General features: G+C 43.3%; 1 protein-coding gene across 1 annotated transcript in view; it reads right to left on the reverse strand.

The window, feature by feature from the left end:
- Positions 1 to 528: 528 nt before the first annotated feature.
- The window catches only part of LOC307116973 (uncharacterized protein), a gene marked incomplete at its 3' end in the record, with an annotated part of 32,086 nt that continues 13,062 nt past the window's right edge, over positions 529 to 19,552 (reverse strand). Inside the window, exons 3-4 of the mRNA XM_079801593.1 lie at positions 9,003 to 9,404; positions 529 to 554 (exon numbers count right to left, since the gene is read on the reverse strand). Coding sequence (XP_079657719.1) covers positions 529 to 554; positions 9,003 to 9,404 — 428 coding nt within the window. The remainder of the gene's footprint in view (positions 555 to 9,002; positions 9,405 to 19,552) is intronic.

Consider the following 19,552-nt stretch of genomic DNA (forward strand, 5'->3'; position numbering starts at 1 on the left):
ACAAAGAGAGAAAAAAACAAGTTAATTTCATTCTTTACAGAAAACAGGAAATACAAAATTGCACTTAATTCAAACTTCATTAAACAGTTAATTGTGCTAATATTACAATACTACTAATAATAAAACAATTCTACTACAATAAATTCTAACATGATTACTTACTGTGCAGAGGAGCGACAATGTAATAACAAATAAATACAAAATGCAGTAATTAACATATTTTCAGTATATGACAAAAAAATGTGTGAAATCAACTGCATTTTTGGGTGATGATGCTACCCCATTACATTTAAAAATAGTTCTTACATAGATGGAAATAAGGATGTCCAATCTACTGTGGGCGAAAAAAGACACATTTCACACAAATCAAGCTGTTCATTTAAGCTACAAAACCTTGTTTTTACTCAACACATTACACTCTGCACATGCTCAAAAAATAGATAGATAAATTAAATTAACCTTCACTCTAATTTCTACTTATGGCAAAACGTGTAAATTAAAATATCGCAATGTTATATACATTAAAGACTAAGACAGCAATGTGTATGTGGACCCTACAGGACATGTACAGACTTGTGCATAAATCAATATAAAGATATGACTAATGTGTCTAATTAACATGTTGTGTGTGTTACTTACATTGACAGCCACATCAGCCTCAACCCTATGAATAAATGAAAATAAATAAACAGCTAGTGATAGTGAATACAATTCTTAAAAACAAAAAAGAAACAAACCATGCACACGATACTGCTTATTTGTATCGGCGTATTAAGGAGGTGAATTTGAATAGGTAAATGGAATAAGTACAACACTCCCCGCTCTCCCCTACTGAGAATCTGACCGACAGTCTGTTAGAAAGATTACTTAACGCAATGGATGCAGTAAACTGGACAGATTTTACAGACATGGGTACACATAAAAGAAAATGGGAGAAAAATAAGAAATCACATATGATTCATATATCAAATATTAGTCAAATATTACACAGGTCTGTATGGATGGACATATGTAGAAGAACTGTAAAGTCTTAAACAACTAATCTGAATCATATGAAAATGTAATCTGAAATTGATGTACAAATTGGTGTTATATTTATTAACCACAAAAGTTACATGGCCACAGAGTAAGGTGAATGTAAGAAAAAAGGTTCTTCATCGCTGTAATCGACCAATCATTCAGTTTTTACACAATTTAGGACTGATCTAGTGAAGGTGGGTTAACTAATAACTAATAGCAAATACTGAGAATCTGTCAGGCTGTCAATCAAATACTTACGCAGCAGCAACAACGACCTGTTTACACTCAAGCAAAAGTGAGAAACAGGTCAGATAATACACAGGTATGGATGTTTATGAAGCACTCTTTATGGATCACTTTATGAAGCACTTTATGAAGGCCCGCGATGGCGGCGTTCGCAAATTTTATAGAGCCGGGGTGGGTGGATGGAGAGAGCATTTTCTTGTGGTGCCCCCCTGAGCACTTGGATGTTGCTTTAAATGTTGTACGTCTCATGTCATGTCATGACTGCTGTGTTGCTTGGAACTGCACCTAAGAATTTCTCCTACTGTTGCACTTGTGTATATGGTTGTGTGACAATAAAGTGATTTGATTTGATTTGAGTAAACTAAAAATTTTCAAGCATCCAAATTTGCGCAAATAGCGTGATTTATTCGCGTACGGTGTGAACGCCACATAAGACCTCCGTTCATCTTCAGAACAAAAATGAAGATATTTTTGTTGAAATCCAAAGGCTCAGTGAGGCCTCCATAGGGAGCAAAGCAATTTACACTCTCAAGATCCATTAATGTACTAAAAACATATTTAAATCAGTCCATGTGAGAACAGTGGTTCAATATTAATATTATAAAGCAACGATAATATTTCTGAAGTATGAAGTTGGCCAGCCCTTTGCAGCTATAACAGCTTCAACTCTCCTGGGAAGGCTTTCCACAAGGTTTAGGACTGTGTTTATGGGAATTTTTATCTAGAAGCGCATTTGTGAGATCAGGCACTGATGTTGGATGTTGGAAGGCCTGGCTCGCTGTCTCTGCTCTAATTCATCCCAACAGTTGTTCTATCGGGTTGAGGTCAGGACTCTGTGCAGGCCAGTCAAGTTCCTCCACACCAACCTCGCTCATCCATGTCTTTATGCAGGGCCGGCCCAAGCCCTTATGGGGCCCTAAGCAGAATTTTATTTGGGGGCCCCTCTGTGCCACCAATACGATTGACTATTGTCAATTCTTGATCATTCGCACACCCAGTATCAATGTTAGTAGTTGTAGCTGTGTTGCTTTCATCATGTCTGCCTGTCATGGTTTTTACACTTACACAGTTTTTAATTGTAACAGTAGCAAACCCACACGAGTGGTCAGATGTTAATATTCAAAGCCTTACAGTAAGTCTTACAGTCCTACAGTTCAGCCTGGGATATGTACTTTGTTTTTTTGCCTAGTCTCTTATGCTGAAAATGCTCACTTTTCCCCAGGGTTCTTTGATGAATAGAAGGTTCAAAAGGACAGCATTTCTCTTAAATAAAAAGCTTTCAAAGAATCCTAAAAATATTGTAATATAAAAACTGATAATCATAAATGTGTCTGAGCATCAAATCCTCATATGAGAATGATTTGTGAAGGATCATGACACTGAAGACTGGAGTGAAGATGATAAATTCAGCTTTAATAAATGACACTTTACTATATATTCACATAGAGAACAGCTGTTTTACATTATAATAATATTTCACAATATTACTGTTTTTTTATCAAATAAATGCAGCCTTGATTAGCAGAAGAGACTTCTTTTAAAAACAAGAAATGTTGATTTATTTCAATCATTAAACAGAGCTTTTATTTTGGTGAAATTCGACTGTGTAGAAATAACCTTTTTATTTTCTAAATACAAACTTCCTAAAATGTAGGCTACACAACTTATAATTCCAAGGAGATGATATAGCACTTGCAGAAAAACATTTACTGAGAAACTGGAAGCTATGCTGTAGTACTCCGTCCAAAACATGCAGCATGTCCTACAAGATATTCGCATTAGGGGTAACGATACACTCATGTCACGATTCAATATGTATCTTGATACTGAACTCATGATACGATATGTATCCCAATATGTAGCCAGAATCAAGATGTTTTTATTTTTTTATTAGGGCCCAAGCCCTGAAAGGGCGCAGAGCCCTATTGTTCTTCCTCAGATTATTCTTTGTTTTTTTTTTTTTTTTTTGTTTGTTTTCGACTTCCCGGGTACTTTTGGGGCACTTAACATGCTCGAAAACTCTTGAAACTTCGCACAGGCGTCAGAATGCGCGGCCATCAGAGCCGGGCTGAAGCTGGTACCCGGGCGTGGCAGGGGGGCTCGACAGCGCCCCCTTAAGTGGGGTCTGAAAACTTGGTCCATATATCAAACACACTTGCACGTACATGTATGAAACTTGGTACACATATAGACCTCATCGGGCCAAACAACTTTCGTGCTCATAGTTATGTGTCAGCCCAACAGGAAGTGAGCTATTATGGGTTGTTCGGAAAACGCATGCTCTGGAATTTAATATACTCCTCCGAGGCCATTGTTTCGATCATTGCCAAACTCGGTCAGCATGAAGAGAACATATCCAGGATGCTAAATTGCGAGCGGATTTTTGATATCTCGAAAAGTCTGGCCGTGGCGATGCAACGAATTTATGGCGAGAAAAGGGAAACAGGAAGTGTGTTTTAACGTCAGCAAACATTGACTGGTTTGGATGAAACTTCAGCTGTGTGTTTGTTGTAAGAGGCCGATCACATGGATATGACTTTTGTGAGTAAAAGTTATAGCGCCACCAACTGGCAGCAGGAAGTGTCACTTTCAAAAATGCTTTGAATCACCATATTATTTTCAACCGATTTATTTCAAACTTCATCAGTATAATGTGAAAACATGACAGATAGAGACGTATGAAATGGATTCCTGAAATTTCAAATACTGTTGCCATGGCAACGTGTCAAAGTTTAATAATCTTTTGGCTGTTCTGAGGCTCTTAGCATGCTTGAAATTGCTTGAAACTGCTTGAAACTCAACACACACATCAGAGATGTCAGTCAGTACACATTGGCAAAGCCTCAGAAACGGGCGGGGATGAGGGGCTCTATAGCGCCACCTTTTGACAAAAGTGAAGGGCTTCGTTTCATCTACAATCACCAAACTCAGTATATATATTGACCTCATCGAGCCGGACAACTTTCTAATTTACAGTCATTAGCTCCGACCAACAGGAAGTCAGATATTTTGGTTTGAAGGTGAATGTTTGGTTAAATCGGGGTCTGAGTTTTTACGTTCTCCTCGTAGGCGATTTATTCAATCTCCACCAAACTCGGTCAACATGAAACAAAGATACTGAAGATGCTAAAATGTGAACGGATATTGGATATCTCAAACGGTGTTTCCATGGCAAGGGATTAAATAAGGACAAAAAAGGGGAACAGAAATTCTCTGTGTCTGCTGCTCTCCCCTCAATGAACACAAGATGGCAGCATTGTATTAGTTTTGAAGCAGGATAAAAAAAAAACTTGTTTCTCTCTCTCTCTCTCTCTCTCTCTCTCTCTTGTTTGTGATTTATGAGGACACAAATTTGTATAATGACATGGGTATTACACTGGTATTACAACGTGTATGTGTGTGTGTTTAAAAACATACTAAAACAATGTTTTATTCAAATGTAACCAAATAGCTTTAAAATAATCATACTATTTTTCAGATCAATATATTTATTTTATTTAATATATTTCTTCTGAATATTTATTCTCTGTCTGCCCTCCCTTCACTAAAAGGTAGCAGTGTTGTTATTTTTGAAACTCTCTCTCTCTCTCTGTGTGTGTGTGTGTGTGTGTGTGTGTGTGTGTGTGTGTGTGTGTGTGTGTGTGTGTGTGTGTGTGTGTGTGTGTGTGTGTGTGTGTGTGCATGTGTGTGCGTGTGTGTGTGTGTGTGTGTGTGTTTATGTGATTTATTAGGGACACAAATTTGTATAATGACATGGGTATTACACTGTTATTACAACGTAGTGGTTAATGAGGACATTTCATGTGTCCACATAATAAAAATATCTTTAAAAACATACTAAATAATGTATTATTAAAATGCAACCAAGTAGCTTTAAAAATATACTACAAATTACAATGAAAACATGGTTTATGAGAATATTTCCTGTGTCCCATAAATGAAATAGCTTTAAGGGGTTTGTGTGTCTGTGTGTGTGTGTGTGTGTGTGTGTGTGTGTGTGTGTGTGTGTGTGTGTGTGTGTGTGTGTGTGTGTGTGTGTGTGTGTGTGTGTGTGTGTGGGCATGTTTTTGTTAAATATCAGGACACAAATGTGTATAATGACATTGGTATGACATAGGTATTACAAAAAGAGGGTGAAATATGAGGACGTTCCCCATGTCCTCACTTTTCAAAATGCTTATAAATCACACAGAACAAGTTTTTTTTTCACAGAAAGTGAACTGCACAGTCTCCTGTGATGGGTAGGTTTAGGGGCAGGGGCAGTGTAAGGGGATAGAAAATACGGTTTGTACGGTATAAAAACCATTACGCCTATGGAATGTCCTCACATTTCACAAAAACAAACGTGTTTTTGTTAAATGGGCAAAGCCTCAGAAATGGGTGTGTTGGAGGGGTGTTTATTACAACATAATCATGGTTTATGAAAACATTTCATGTGTCCCCATAAATCAAAATAGCTTTAAAAGCATACTAAACAATGTTTTAATAAAAATGTAAAAATGCAGAATGTTTTCTGTGATGGTAGGTTTAGGGGTAGTGTGTGTGTGTGTGTGTGTGTGTGTGTGTGTGTGTGTGTGTGTGTGTGTGTGTGTGTGTGTGTGTGTGTGTGTGTGTGTGTGTGTGTGTGTGTGATATGTAGGCTTAGGGGTAGTGTAGGGGGATAGAATTTACAGTTTGTACAGTATAAAAACCATTAAGTCTATGGAATGCCATCTGCCTGTCTTTCCCCTTCCCCCTCTCTATCACTCTCTGTGTGTGTGTGTGTGTGTGTGTGTGTGTGTGTGTGTGTGTGTGTGTGTGTGTGTGTGTGTGTGTGTGTGTGTGTGTGGAGGGGGGGGGGCTCTCTCTCTCACCCTGTGAGTATGTGTGTGTGCCTTTCTCTCAGTCCTTCCCCTCCCCCCTCACTCTCCCTCTATCATTGTGTGTGTGTGTGTGTGTGTGTGTGTGTGTGTGTGTGTGTGTGTGTGTGTGTGTGTGTGTGTGTGTGTGTGTGTGTGTGTGTGACTTTCTCTATTTATTTTTTATATTGGACCACACATATTGATTTCAAATATATTCAACATATTTTCAGAGAGTGAAATAAAAAAAACTTTCTCCCACCATTTAGATTTTATTCCTTTTTGTTGTTAAAATCTTGTGAATCTTGTTCAATGTGCAGATTGCCTCTCTCTCAGTCCTTCCCCTCCCCCCTCACTCTCAGGCTCACCCTGGGTGTGTGTGTGTGTTTGAGTGTGTGCGCGCACGTGTGTGTGTGTGGTGTGTGTGTGTGTGTGTGGGGGGGGGGGTGTCTCTCTCACCCTGTGAGTTTGTGTGTGTGCCTTTCTCTCTCGGAATGATAATTTACCCCTTTCGTATCATAGACTATCACAAAAAACTATCACTTTAGTGTGAATAAGTAAAAAAGAACTACAAACACCTTGAATTAAATACTGGCCTTCTGGACTTACAAAATTTTGAGCAGGAAAATATAACTTTTATTTATTTTATCCTATGACATTAAAATTAATCTAGATTTAAATTACATCATGGGTGTGGCTTGTGGTGATAGTGGCACCAGTTGCTGCGGTAAATGTGGCATATTCGAGCGATTCTAAAATATTCTCCTGTTTAAATGCATATTGCCTGCCGTGCACAGTTAAGCTGATGCCACCGGCGTGGCGGTGCCACCGGCTTGGGCCCGTCATCGCTGCTCGCAGCTTTAATTTTATTTTGTACTTTTTTATTATTATTAAAATAATAATATTATTATTAGTGTATTATTATCAGGACCCAATAAATATTTTCCCATTGCATTATTATACATTATATTCAACATTATATATAGTTGTTTAATGTAATAATGTCACTGAAACTCGGTAAACTTTTCATTTTTTCCCTCATGCATTACTTGCACTTTCAATGCAGGCAGCATCTCTCCCGGTGCTCGCTGTCCCGCTATTAATGCACTATACATATAGAATAAACCATCTAAAATGCTTTGAATAATCATGCTAGTAAAACTAAATGTGATCTGGTGATTTAAATTATGTTTGCGCTTTCACTAAGGAGTGCCGCTTTAAATGGTGTTTCCGCTTTAAATAATGTTTGCGCTCTCACTTTGTAGAGTGCCGTTGCGGCAGCGCGTGCACTTCAGATGATCAATGCAATCAGTCACAGTTCTCATCACAAGAAAGCGTGTCAAAATGACCAGTCAAACTGTCAATGTTTAGCTCATCCAAGAATTTTAATTCTGCATTTACTCCCTCTCATGTTGTTTTTGCGCGTTATGCAATCATTTGAACGTTCGTGTTTACTACAGTGTCTACTACAGTCCATGTTTACTAAATCCATCCATTCATAAAAAGGTTACCGGGCAACTGACGAGTAGTAGGCCTACGTTTTAGCCGATTTTCTCACACTTTGGACTTTGAACCCTGGCTAACAAGCGAATAGTGTCCGGCCGCTGGCGCCGCGAGCTCGTGCAGTGCTGTCAGAGTCAATCCGTGCATATATAAGAAAACTTCACATTTTGCAGTTTATTTAGTAATTGTTTAAGGCCATTTAGCGATTTCAATAATCATAAAATAACACACAGCAAAAAGTAATTTCATGTGCTCTTGGGGGCCCCCTGGTGGCCAAGGGGCCCCTAAGCAGCCGCTTAGTTCGCTTATGCCTTGGGCTGGCTCTGTCTTTATGGATCTTGTTTTGAGAGGAAGGGGTCATTACCTCTTGGCAGGTGTAAGCCTTCTCTCCTGGCAGGTGTAAAGGTGATGATACACAGGGCAACTTTTTGAGCAATGTTGCCGGGCAATGTTGCCATCCAACAAATTTCTATCTGGATACTTTAGATCGGTCGTGAGCCCTTTCTCACCTGGTTGCCCTTTGATGGCAACATTGCCCAGCAACATTGCTCAAAAAGCTGCCCTGTGTATCATCACCTTAAGCCTTCTCTGCAGTGTGAATTCTCATGTGGCCTTTAAGATATTCTTTTCGAGTGAAACTCTTTCCACACTGTTGGCAGGTGTAAGGCTTCTCTCCAGTGTGAATTCTCATGTGGCCTTTAAGATGCGCCGTTTGAATGAAATTCTTTCCACACTGAGGGCAGGTGTAAGGCTTCTCTCCAGTGTGAATTCTCATGTGGCCTTTAAGATGTTCTTTTAGACTGAAACTCTTTCCACACTGTTGGCAGGTGTAAGGCTTCTCTCCAGTGTGAATTCTCATGTGGCCTTTAAGATGTTCTTTTTGACTGAAACTCTTTCCACACTGTTGGCAGGTGTAAGGCTTCTTTCCAGTGTGAATTCTCATGTGGACTTTAAGATGCGCCATTTGAATGAAACTCTTTCCACACTGTTGGCAGGTGTAAGGCTTCTCTCCAGTGTGAATTCTCATGTGGCCTTTAAGATGTTCTTTTAGACTGAAACTCTTTCCACACTGTTGGCAGGTGTAAGGCTTCTCTCCAGTGTGAATTCTCATGTGGACTTTAAGATGCGCCATTTGAATGAAACTCTTTCCACACTGCTGGCAGGTGTAAGGCTTCTCTCCAGTGTGAATTTCCGTGTGGATTTTAAGATTTTCTTTTCGAGTGAAACTCTTTCCACACTGTTGGCAGGTGTAAGGCTTCTTTCCAGTGTGAATTCTCATGTGGACTTTAAGATACGCCATTTGAATGAAACTCTTTCCACACTGCTGGCAGGTGTAAGGCTTCTTTCCAGTGTGAATTCTCATGTGGACTTTAAGATGCGCCATTTGAATGAAACTCTTTCCACACTGCTGGCAGGTGTAAGGCTTCTCTCCAGTGTGAATTTCCGTGTGGATTTTAAGATTTTCTTTTCGAGTGAAACTCTTTCCACACTGTTGGCAGGTGTAAGGCTTCTTTCCAGTGTGAATTCTCATGTGGACTTTAAGATGCGCCGTTTGAATGAAACTCTTTCCACACTGTTGGCAGGTGTAAGGCTTCTTTCCAGTGTGAACTGTCAAGTGGACTTTAAGGTGCTGTTTTTCAATTAAACTCTTTCCAGGCTTTTTTTGTGAGGAAATCTTTTCAGTCTGTGAGCAACTAAAAGATTTTTCTCCAGCTATGGAATCATGATGTTGCCCATATGGATCTTTCTCTTCCATTTTATTTAGTTCTTGGCTCTCCACTTTTAGTGCCATCAGATCTAAAAGAGACAAAAAAACAAGTTAACCCTAGTTCAATGGCACAAAACAACAGACAAAGACATTAAACCAGAAACATGTATGTTACATCCTATACCCAGAAAGCTACAGAAAGAGGGGTTACATTTCTTTAGGAAAATGTACAAACTCTCTTTTCATCATGTTTTGATTCTATGTGTTCAGAACACTGCCACAGTTGTTATTGAAGTGGTTTGGAATATAGGGATTTGGGGAAAATATCTAATTGCAATATTACGACAGATATTATGATTGCGATTCTATTTGCAATTTAATTTTGTTAAGTCAAGCTTCAGCTGCACACCCTCAAAGTTAAAGGAGTACAACATACTACTGTACAACAAAGGAGTACAACATACTACTACCATTACTGGAATTCCTCTGCACCAATATACCTAAACTCACTTATTCAGACTTACACACTTACACTTGCGGAGTCTGCACAGACGGAGAGAGTGAGGAGACGAGCGGTGAGAAAGTAGGTCAAGTGCATAACAACGAACACCTGTGTCTGATTACAGTGATTGACGCGGAGAGACCGGATAAAAGCCGCTTTCCAAACACTGTGAGATGAGAGAGAGCTGGAAGGACACGCGAACGAGACACGAGAGAGAGAGCGAGACGTTGCAGAGAGGAACTGCCGGAAACAAACCGTTGAGAAAGAGTTTAAGTTTAAATCGTGCGATGTGCACGTATGTTTGCTGAATCAAAGTTATACGACAAATAAAGAGAATTCCGTGTCCAACCCAGCTGACCCCTTGCCTTCTTCCTCTCACACCCACGAACCGTACTACACTGGTGCCGAAACCCGGGAGGAAGAAGAGGGACGCCGCAGTCATGCAAACTCCGCCGGTAGCCACGCCATTGGCGAGCCTTGTTTAGTCGCTCGCGGTCCTACACCAGGAACACCATCAGGCCCTGCTGGACATGAGGGAGGACCAGGAACGGCGCTTCCAATCCCTCGTCAGCGCCCAGCAGGAGGATCGTGAGCTGTTCCGGGGCTGGTTGAGCCAGGAGGTTCGGACCGAGGTACCAGCCACTGCTGCAACGCCGCCCGCGCAAGTGCCATTATTGAAGATGGGGCCCAAGGGCGAACCTGAAGCCTTCCTGGACCTGTTCGAGCGGGCGGCCGAGTCCTGTCGATGGCCGAGGGAACAGTGGCCAGTGAGGCTCATCCCCCTCCTGTCCGGAGAAGCACAGCGGGCGGCGCAGCAACTTCCGGTCCAGAACCTCCTCCAGTATGATGACCTGAGGAGGGCCATCCTTCAGCGGGTCGGCCTCTCCTCTCTTCAGGTCGCTGGATCTGGGGGAGAGTGCCCGGCCCTTCGTGTTGGCTCAACAGCTCCGGGACGCGTGTCGCCGATGGCTGGTGGTCGAGGGAAGCGACGTGGACCAGATCATCGACCAGGTGGTGCTGGAGCAGTTCGTGGCGCGGTTGCCACGAGAAAACCCAGTGCCACCGGCCCGCGTCGCTGGACTCGGCCATCCAACTGGTGGAGGACCAGATGGTGGCGTTCCAAGGGCCCTTACCAGCGAGCCCTTACCAGCTGTCTCTCTTCCTTCTTCTTTTGTTTCCCCTCTTTTCCCCTCTCCCTCGCCTTCTTCGGCGAGACCTGTCCCTGCGCCTAGGTCCCGCCGGGGCCCACCACCGAGGCCGGTGGCCCGTTGGAGATCGGGGGAGGCGTCGACCGGTCAGGGGGCCCCGCCCAGAGGACCGGGATCCTGGGATGCGGATCGAGCGACCGGACCGTTCCCACCGCTCTCTTCGCGCCAATCCCTTGACCCGCTTCCCGCCACTAGGGTGGCGGGGAAGCCTGGGCCGGCCTGCTGGCGCTGTGGGGACCCGGGGCACTTCATTGACCGGTGTCCGGTGATGGAGGTGGGGACTCTGGTCCGGGTCCCCGACGCGCCACAGGCTGCCCCCGATCAAGCCGGGTTATACCAAATACCCGTGAGTATTAAGGGGGGTACATATCAGGCTTTGGTGGATTCCGGCTGTAACCAAACCGCAGTGCATCAAAGCTTGATACAACCTGACGCATTGGATAATGGCCGCCTGGTTACGGTAAGGTGTGTGCACTGGGATGAGGTGCAGCACCCATTGGTGCCAGTCACAATCCAATTTCGGGGCGAAAAACAGGTTGCGGTTAGTCCCCACCTTCGACATCCGCTGATTTTGGGGACGAATTGGCCAGCATTTGGGGCTTTATTGGGGTGGATATGTGCGGATGTCTCCTGGGGGAAGAAAGGGCGGGGGAAGAGCACGGTCGCGCAGCTTGGGGAAGCCGAGCCGGGACCATCCGGGACTGGGTCAGAGGAACGGAGCACGGTAAACAGGCTAATCCTGTCGGAGCGTGATGATTTTCCTCTGGAACAGTCCCAAGATGAGACGCTCAAAAACGTCTTTGAACAGGTCCGTTCGATCGACGGCCGGCTTCTTCAACCCGCCCGGCCGCTCTCTTACCCTTATTTAGCCGTGATTAAAGATAGGTTGTATCGAGTAACCCAGGATACTCAGACAAACAGAGATACAACCCAATTATTAGTACCGAAGAGCCGCCGGGAAATGCTCTTCCAGGCGGCTCATTGTAATCCCATTGCTGGCCATTTGGGTCAAACAGGCACGTTGAATCGTTTAATGGCCTGATTTTTTCTGGCCGGGCATTCACGAGAATGTGCGCAGGTGGTGTGCCGCTTGTCGTGAATGCCAGTTGGTAAACCCACCGGCCGCTCCAAAAGCGCCATTGCGCCCTCTACCTCTTGTGCAGGACCCCTTCGAGAGAATTGGTATGGACCTCATCGGGCCGTTAGAACGATCTGCACGGGGGCACCGCTTTGCATTAGTGATAGTGGACTATGAAAAGCGATACCCAGAAGCAGTAGCTCTCCGCAACATTTCGGCTAAAAGTGTGGCGGATGCGCTGTTTCGCTTAATCTCCCGGGTGGGAATCCCGAAAGAGATTCTCACCGATCAAGGCACAGCGTTTATAGCCGACTGTACAACAGGGGAACCCGACTGCGAGAATTTACACCGGGAGAGAAGGTACTTGTGTTATTGCCCACGTCCAGTTCAAAGTTACTCGCCAAGTGGCAAGGACCGTTTGAGGTCACACGACGAGTGGGGGATCTCAATTATGAGGTGGTGCAAACGGATAGGAATGGAGCACATCAGGTATACCATCTCAATATCTTAAAAAAATGGAATGAGGCGGAGTCAGTGTTGCTGGCGACGGTGGTAACCAACGAAGATGATCTCTGGCCAGAGGCGACCCGCCACCTTTCAGCGACTGATGGACAAAATCCTTCGGCCGCACACTGCATATGCCGCTGCTTACTTGGATGATATAATCATCTATAGTAATGATTGGCAGCGGCATATGCAGCATCTGCGTGCGGTGCTGAACTCGCTGAGAGGGGCGGGGCTGACGGCCAACCCGAAGAAGTGTGCGGTTGGGCGGGTGGAGGTCAAGTATCTGGGCTTCCACTTAGGGCACGGGCAGATGCGTCCCCAAATTAACAAGACAGCAGCTATTGCAACCTGCCCGCGTCCACAGACCAAAAAGGAGGTGAGGCAGTTCCTGGGGCTGGCGGGATATTATAGAAGGTTTGTCCCTAAGTATTCGGACCTCACCAGCCCGCTGACTGACCTCACTAAAAAAGAGGCACCAGATACGGTCCAGTGGTCGGAGCCTTGCCAGCAGGCTTTTACCCAAGTTAAGGCTGCTCTGTGTGGCGGGCCGCTTTTGCATTCTCCTGATTTCTCTTTGTCATTTCTGTTGCAGACGGACGCGTCGGACAGGGGGCTGGGTGCGGTCCTGTCTCAGGAGGTGGAGGGTGAGGAGCGGCCGGTGCTGTACGTGAGTCGGAAGCTCTCAAAGAGGGAGACCAGGTACAGCACCATCGAAAAGGAGTGCCTGGCAATTCGATGGGCCGTTCTCACCCTCCGTTATTATCTCCTGGGGCGGGAGTTCACCCTCTGTTCGGACCACGCCCCCTTGCAGTGGCTCCACCGCATGAAGGATACCAACGCCCGGATCACCCGTTGGTATCTAGCTTTACAGCCTTTTAAGTTCAAGGTGGTCCACAGGCCGGGTGCACAGAAGGCTGTGGCTGACTTCCTCTCCAGGAGGAGGGGGGGGGGGGCGTGGTTTTGCGGAGTCTACACAGACGGAGAGAGTGAGGAGACGAGCGGTGAGAAAGTAGGTCAAGTGCATAACAACGAACACCTGTGTCTGATTACAGTGATTGGCGCGGAGAGACCGGATAAAAGCCGCTTTCCAAACACTGTGAGATGAGAGAGAGCTGGAAGGACACGCGAACGAGACACGAGAGAGAGAGCGAGACGTTGCAGAGAGGAACTGCCGGAAACAAACCGCTGAGAAAGAGTTTAAGTTTAAATCGTGCGATGTGCACGTATGTTTGCTGAATCGAAGTTATACGACAAATAAAGAGAATTCCGTGTCCAACCCAGCCGACCCCTTGCCTTCTTCCTCTCACACCCACGAACTGTACTACACACACCCTCCAGGAGCTTACGTTCTGCCAGTGAACGACGCCTTGTGGTGCCATACCAAAGAGGCATGAAATCACTCTCTCTGACCTTTTCCTGGATCGCCCCCACCTGGTGGAATGACCTGCCTATCACAATTCGAGCAGCCGAGTCTGTAGCCATTTTCAAAAAAATGGCTAAAGACACGTCTTTTCCAGCAACACCTGACCAATCAAGAATAGCACTTAACATTCTATTCATTTTCTGTCTGTCTAATTTATTTATATATATATATATATATATATATATATATATATATATATATATATATATATATATATATATATATATATATATATATATATATATATATATATAAAAAATTGTTCTGTGTGAGATGATCTGAAACTTGTTACAGCACTTGCATACTGTTGCCTTTGACTGTTTTAGTTGCTTCTATTGCTCTCATTTGTAAGTCGCTTTGGATAAAAGCGTCTGCTAAATGACTAAATGTAAATGTACTGGAGTGTGGATTGCCTACCTGATGTGTTGCAGAGTCTTGCCGTCTTGCACTGAACAATTTTGAATGCGGAGAAATCTTCGAAGCACTACAAAAGGCTGTGAGTGAACTTCTTTGAGCGATATTTATCGCATGATGAGATGATAATGATGATACGTAACGAAGTTTGAATCACATCCTGAGTTTGATTGATTATGTTGCTCTGCAATCAACATTTCAGTTTGTTAAATTCTGTGGTCTTGAAGTGGATCTCACTCTGTTCAGTATTATTATTGCGTTGTGGCTTCTTATTGAAAACACTTTTTAAGGGAAAGCACTTATGTGCCCAATGAGCATCATTGGAAAAATTAATGATGATGAATTCACGAGTGCAAAGGATGATGCCGGTGATACAATGTGCCAGTAATAGTCGTGTCACCATGTCCAGCATTCCAGAAGAACAGAGGTCAAAAGCAAATCAAAGAGCTTGACTTGGATAAAGATGACCTGCCAATGGAAAGAGTACTTGGTCTGCACTGGTGCATTGAAATTCACCTTTAGGTCATTCATAAAGGAACGTCCACACAAGATGTGGCATGTTGTCTGTGGTTAGTTAAATCTATAACCCTTTGGGGTTTCTTTCACCATTGACTCTGCCTGTAAAACAAGTGCTCCAAGAAATGGGATGATAATATTCCACAGATCATCTCTCAGCCAGATGGCTGCCGTATCTGCACTGTATAGCAGCACTGAAAGTAGACCGGTGTATTGACCGCATGGATGCTCAAGGTCAAGGAGATGCTTATGCAGTTTGTGAAACAAAGAGGGCTTTACCGGCATCTACTTGTGCAAAGAATGCTCCAGGCACTGAATCAAATAGATTTCATACAGCATGAAAGAGGAAGGCCAAAATGGGTGCCAAATCATTGACTGCTGATGATCTCTTGAAAGCAGAAATTCGCTATTATCAGCAAGAGATTTCCTGATGGACGTCCAGTTATCTTGTCCAAGGACCAGGCTGTTTCTCAACTTATCTTGAAGTATGCACATTAGCAACTGGGCCACACAGGAAGAAATTAGTTCTCCGTAGGCATTACTGAATAGCTAACGCTAATTCCGCTTGTTGGAAAATAATCTCTGTGTTGGAGAGCCAAAAATGTCTGACTTGCCAACAGCAGAGAGAGTTTTACCTGATTTACCGCCAATTTACAAACGTTGGAGTTGACTATTTTGGGCCTATTGAAATCAAGAGAGGTCGAGGAACTGTTAAATGCTGAGGGGTAATTTTCACCTGCATGGCAAGCAGGGCTGTTCATCTTGAGATGGCTTATGCTTTAAATACAGACTCCTGTATTAATACCATAGGACAGTTTATGTGTTGTCGGTTTGAGTTTCCCAGTTGAGATCAGATAATGGTATGAGCTGAGCGGGAGCTGAGGGAAGCAGCAACTGGGTTAGAATAAGATAAGATCGAACCATAAGATCGAACGTGCATTGTCATCAAGAGGACTTAAGTGAATATTCAACCCTCCTGCCAGGTCTCACATGGGTGGAGTTTGGGAGAGGCTTATTCGGCTTGTGAAAAGGTGTTGAATTCAACCATTAGACGACAATCTATGAGTGATGAAAGCTTTCCAACTCTTCTCTCTGAGATTGAAGCAATTCTTAACGCCCGTCCCATTACAAAAGCCTCTGACGATGTGAATGATCTTGAGGCACTTCAAGTTTGGACTCAATGATCCAAACTTTAAATCAGAATAGTAAGAATGCAATCGCTTTAGACACAGCTTTGGATGCAACCAGCTTAGTGAACTCTGTACATTGTTCAGTTCTGGCAAAAACAGAGCTTGTGCAGCCAGGCAGCGAAGAGACGGCATAGTCGCAGATCAAACCACCGCTCTTCCGTTCTGATTAGAACATTAAACAAGACACCATAGTCAAATGTTTACCGGGAGCCAGAGTGCCTGACATCAAAGCAAATTAAAAAGTGCTATTGTAATGTAAATTTTGAACATAAGATTATATATATAACTAGTGTGTTCATTGACCGTAACCTTGAACAAGTTCTCAGAAACTTCAAGGTGGGACAGCTGAAGATCAACTAAGGAGTTTGTTACTGTGTTTTTGTGTTATTGGCCCTCACCCATTGAAATGAGAGTATAAAAGAACGAGTGAGGGGCTTTGGTTTTTGATGAATGATCATTCATGGAGTATCTGGCAAAGTACTCCAGGCCTGTGCCAGACAGCTTGGTGAGGTCTTTACAAAGATCTTTAACCTTTCACTGACATTAGCCATCATTCCACCCTGTTTAAGATCTGCTACCATCATCCCTGTTCCTAAGAAAGCAACCACAAATAACTTGATAATTGGTGTTAATGCAACCTGTCTGTAATCGTTCATGATCAAATCCAGCCTTTCCTCCACCCTGGACCCACACCAGTTTGCATATAGACCAAACCGGTCGACAGAGGATGTGTTCAACATAGCCCTTCACACACGGCACTTAACCATCTTGAGCAGCAGGGAACCCAGAATGCTCTTCGTAGACTACAGATCAGCGTTCAATACAATTATCCCAGGGTTTCCAGTACGCAAACTGACTGAAGTGGACCTCTCTCCTTCCATTTGCAGCTGGATAAGGGACTTCATCACGAACTGCCCAGAAACTGGCCCTCACCTCTCATCCACCATCACCCACAAGGTTGTGTGCTGAGCCCTCTACTCTACTCCTTGTACACATATGAATGTACTTCCATCCATCCTACCAACAAAATCATCAAATTTGCAGACGACACTATAGTGATTGGACTCATCGCAGGAGATAATGAATCAGCCTACAGAGATGAAGTTTAGAAACTAGGGGTGTGGTGCTCTGATAATAACTTATCTCTGAAAAACACATGCTGACGATACTCAGCTCTATATTTCTTCACGCCCTAAAGAAACTTACCAATTCACAAGATTAACGGAATGCATAGCTGATATAAAACATTGTATGACCGGTAATTTCCTGCAACTCAATTCAGAAAAAAAATGATTTTTTAATTATTGGACAAAAAAGCTCCACAAGTAGTAACCTAGAATACTGTCTAACACTTGATGGCTGCTCTGTCAAGACCTCGTCGTCAGTGAGGAACCTGGGTGTGCTCTTTGATCCCAATCTTTCGTTTGAAAGCCACGTTTCTAGCATCTGTAAAACTGTATTCTACCATCTTAAAAATATATCTAAATTACGGCACATGCTCTCAATGCAAAATGCTGAACAGTTAGTTAATGCGTTCATGACCTCAAGGTTAGATTATTGTAACGCTCTACTGGGTGGTTGCCCTGCTCGCTTAATAAATAAACTCCAGCTTGTCCAAAACGCAGCAGCTCGAGTACTTACTAGAACCAGGAAGTATGACCATATTAGCCCAGTTCTGTCCACATTGCACTGGCTGCCTATTAAACATGGCATACATTTTAAAATCTTGCTTATTACTTACAAAACACTAAATGGTTTAGCTCCCCAATACTTGAGCGAGCTCTTAACACATTATACTCCATCACGTCTACTGCGGTCTCTAAACTCTGGCCAGTTGATCATACCGAGAATATCCAAATCAACTGCAGGCGGTCGATCCTTTTCCTATTTAGCTTCTAAACTTTGGAACAGTGTTCCTAGCATTGTACGGGAAGCAGACACACTCTGTCAGTTTAAATCTAGACTAAAAACACATCTCTTTTCTGTGGCATACACATAAAACACTTTTTCAATGAAATGATTGTTAGGCTGCATTAACTAGGTCAGCCGGAACCGGGAACACTTCCTATAACACATGATGTACTCGTTACATCATCAGAAGAATGGCATCTACACTAATGATAGTCTCTCTGTTTTATCCCGAGGTTTACTGCAGTCAGCCGGATCCGGGCCGGATCCAGATCAGATGCTGGACCTGCGCCCAGAGAAGACCAACGCATGACCCTGAAGTGTCTGCAGAGATCGTGATTAGACTCCCCCTGCAACTGCCTCATCGACACGGCATCCTCAATAAACCCGTCTCCAGCGTGATGACTCTGATTGTTCGAATATTACAATTTAATAATACTTAAATCGATATGTCATCCGCAATAAACCCGTCTCTAGCGTGTTGCCTCCGGTCCTTCGATATTTCCTATCTATTATGACCTCTGACCTGTAAAGTTGCCAGAATAATAATAATAATAATAATAATACTACGCTGTTTGTTAATTGGCCAGAGGAGAACTGGCACCCCGACTGAGCCTGGTTTCTCCCAAGGTTTATTTTTCTCCATTAGGTCACCTGATGGGGTTTTGGTTTTCTTGCCACTGTTGCCTCTGGCTTGGCGTGCTCAGTTGGGGACACTATATTTTTCTAAATTTTTCAACTAAATATCTAATTATTAAACTAAATTAACCATATAAACTTAATTACTGATCTAAAGCCCACACTGTCACTGTATGATAATTGAAATGAACTGATGACATCACCATTTTCTCCAGAATGGCTATACAGCTTAATAAAATTATGCTGCATTATTTTCCTGTTTAACACTGTAAAGCTGCTTTGAAACAATCTGCATTGTTAAAAGCGCTATATAAATAAAGTTGACTTGACTTGACACTTTAAAGACGAGCAAATCTTTGACCTCAGGAGGCGCAGCGTGAAACCAGCCCCACTCTATATCAATGGAGACTGTGTGTAGAGGATCCACACCTTTAAGTTCCTGGGAGGCCAAATATCCAACAAGCTCTTTTTGCTGTGCTTTTTTGATAATTTCTGAGATGTTGCAGACAAAGACTGTATTTCCTTAGAGTCCTCAGGAAACATAATTTAGACTCTAAATTGCTGGTGTCCACTATTGGTGCTACCAATATTGAAAGCATGTTAATGTACTGTATTACAGTGTGGTACTACAGTTGTACGGAGTGTTTACAAAAAATAAACATAACTGGCTGTTCGCTACTCTCCCTGGAAATCATTTCTTGCTCCCACCATCTCTCAAAGGCCAGCAACATCACTAAGGACGCATCACATCCAGGGCACCACCCGTTTAACCTTTTGCCCTCAGACAGAAGATACAGATCCTTAAGATCAAGGACCACAAGACAGAAGGCCAATTTATACTTCTGCGTCGAG

The sequence above is a fragment of the Gobio gobio genome (genome assembly GCF_949357685.1).
Source record: "Gobio gobio genome assembly, chromosome: 1".
In the NCBI taxonomy this organism is placed as follows: Eukaryota; Metazoa; Chordata; class Actinopteri; order Cypriniformes; family Gobionidae; genus Gobio; species Gobio gobio.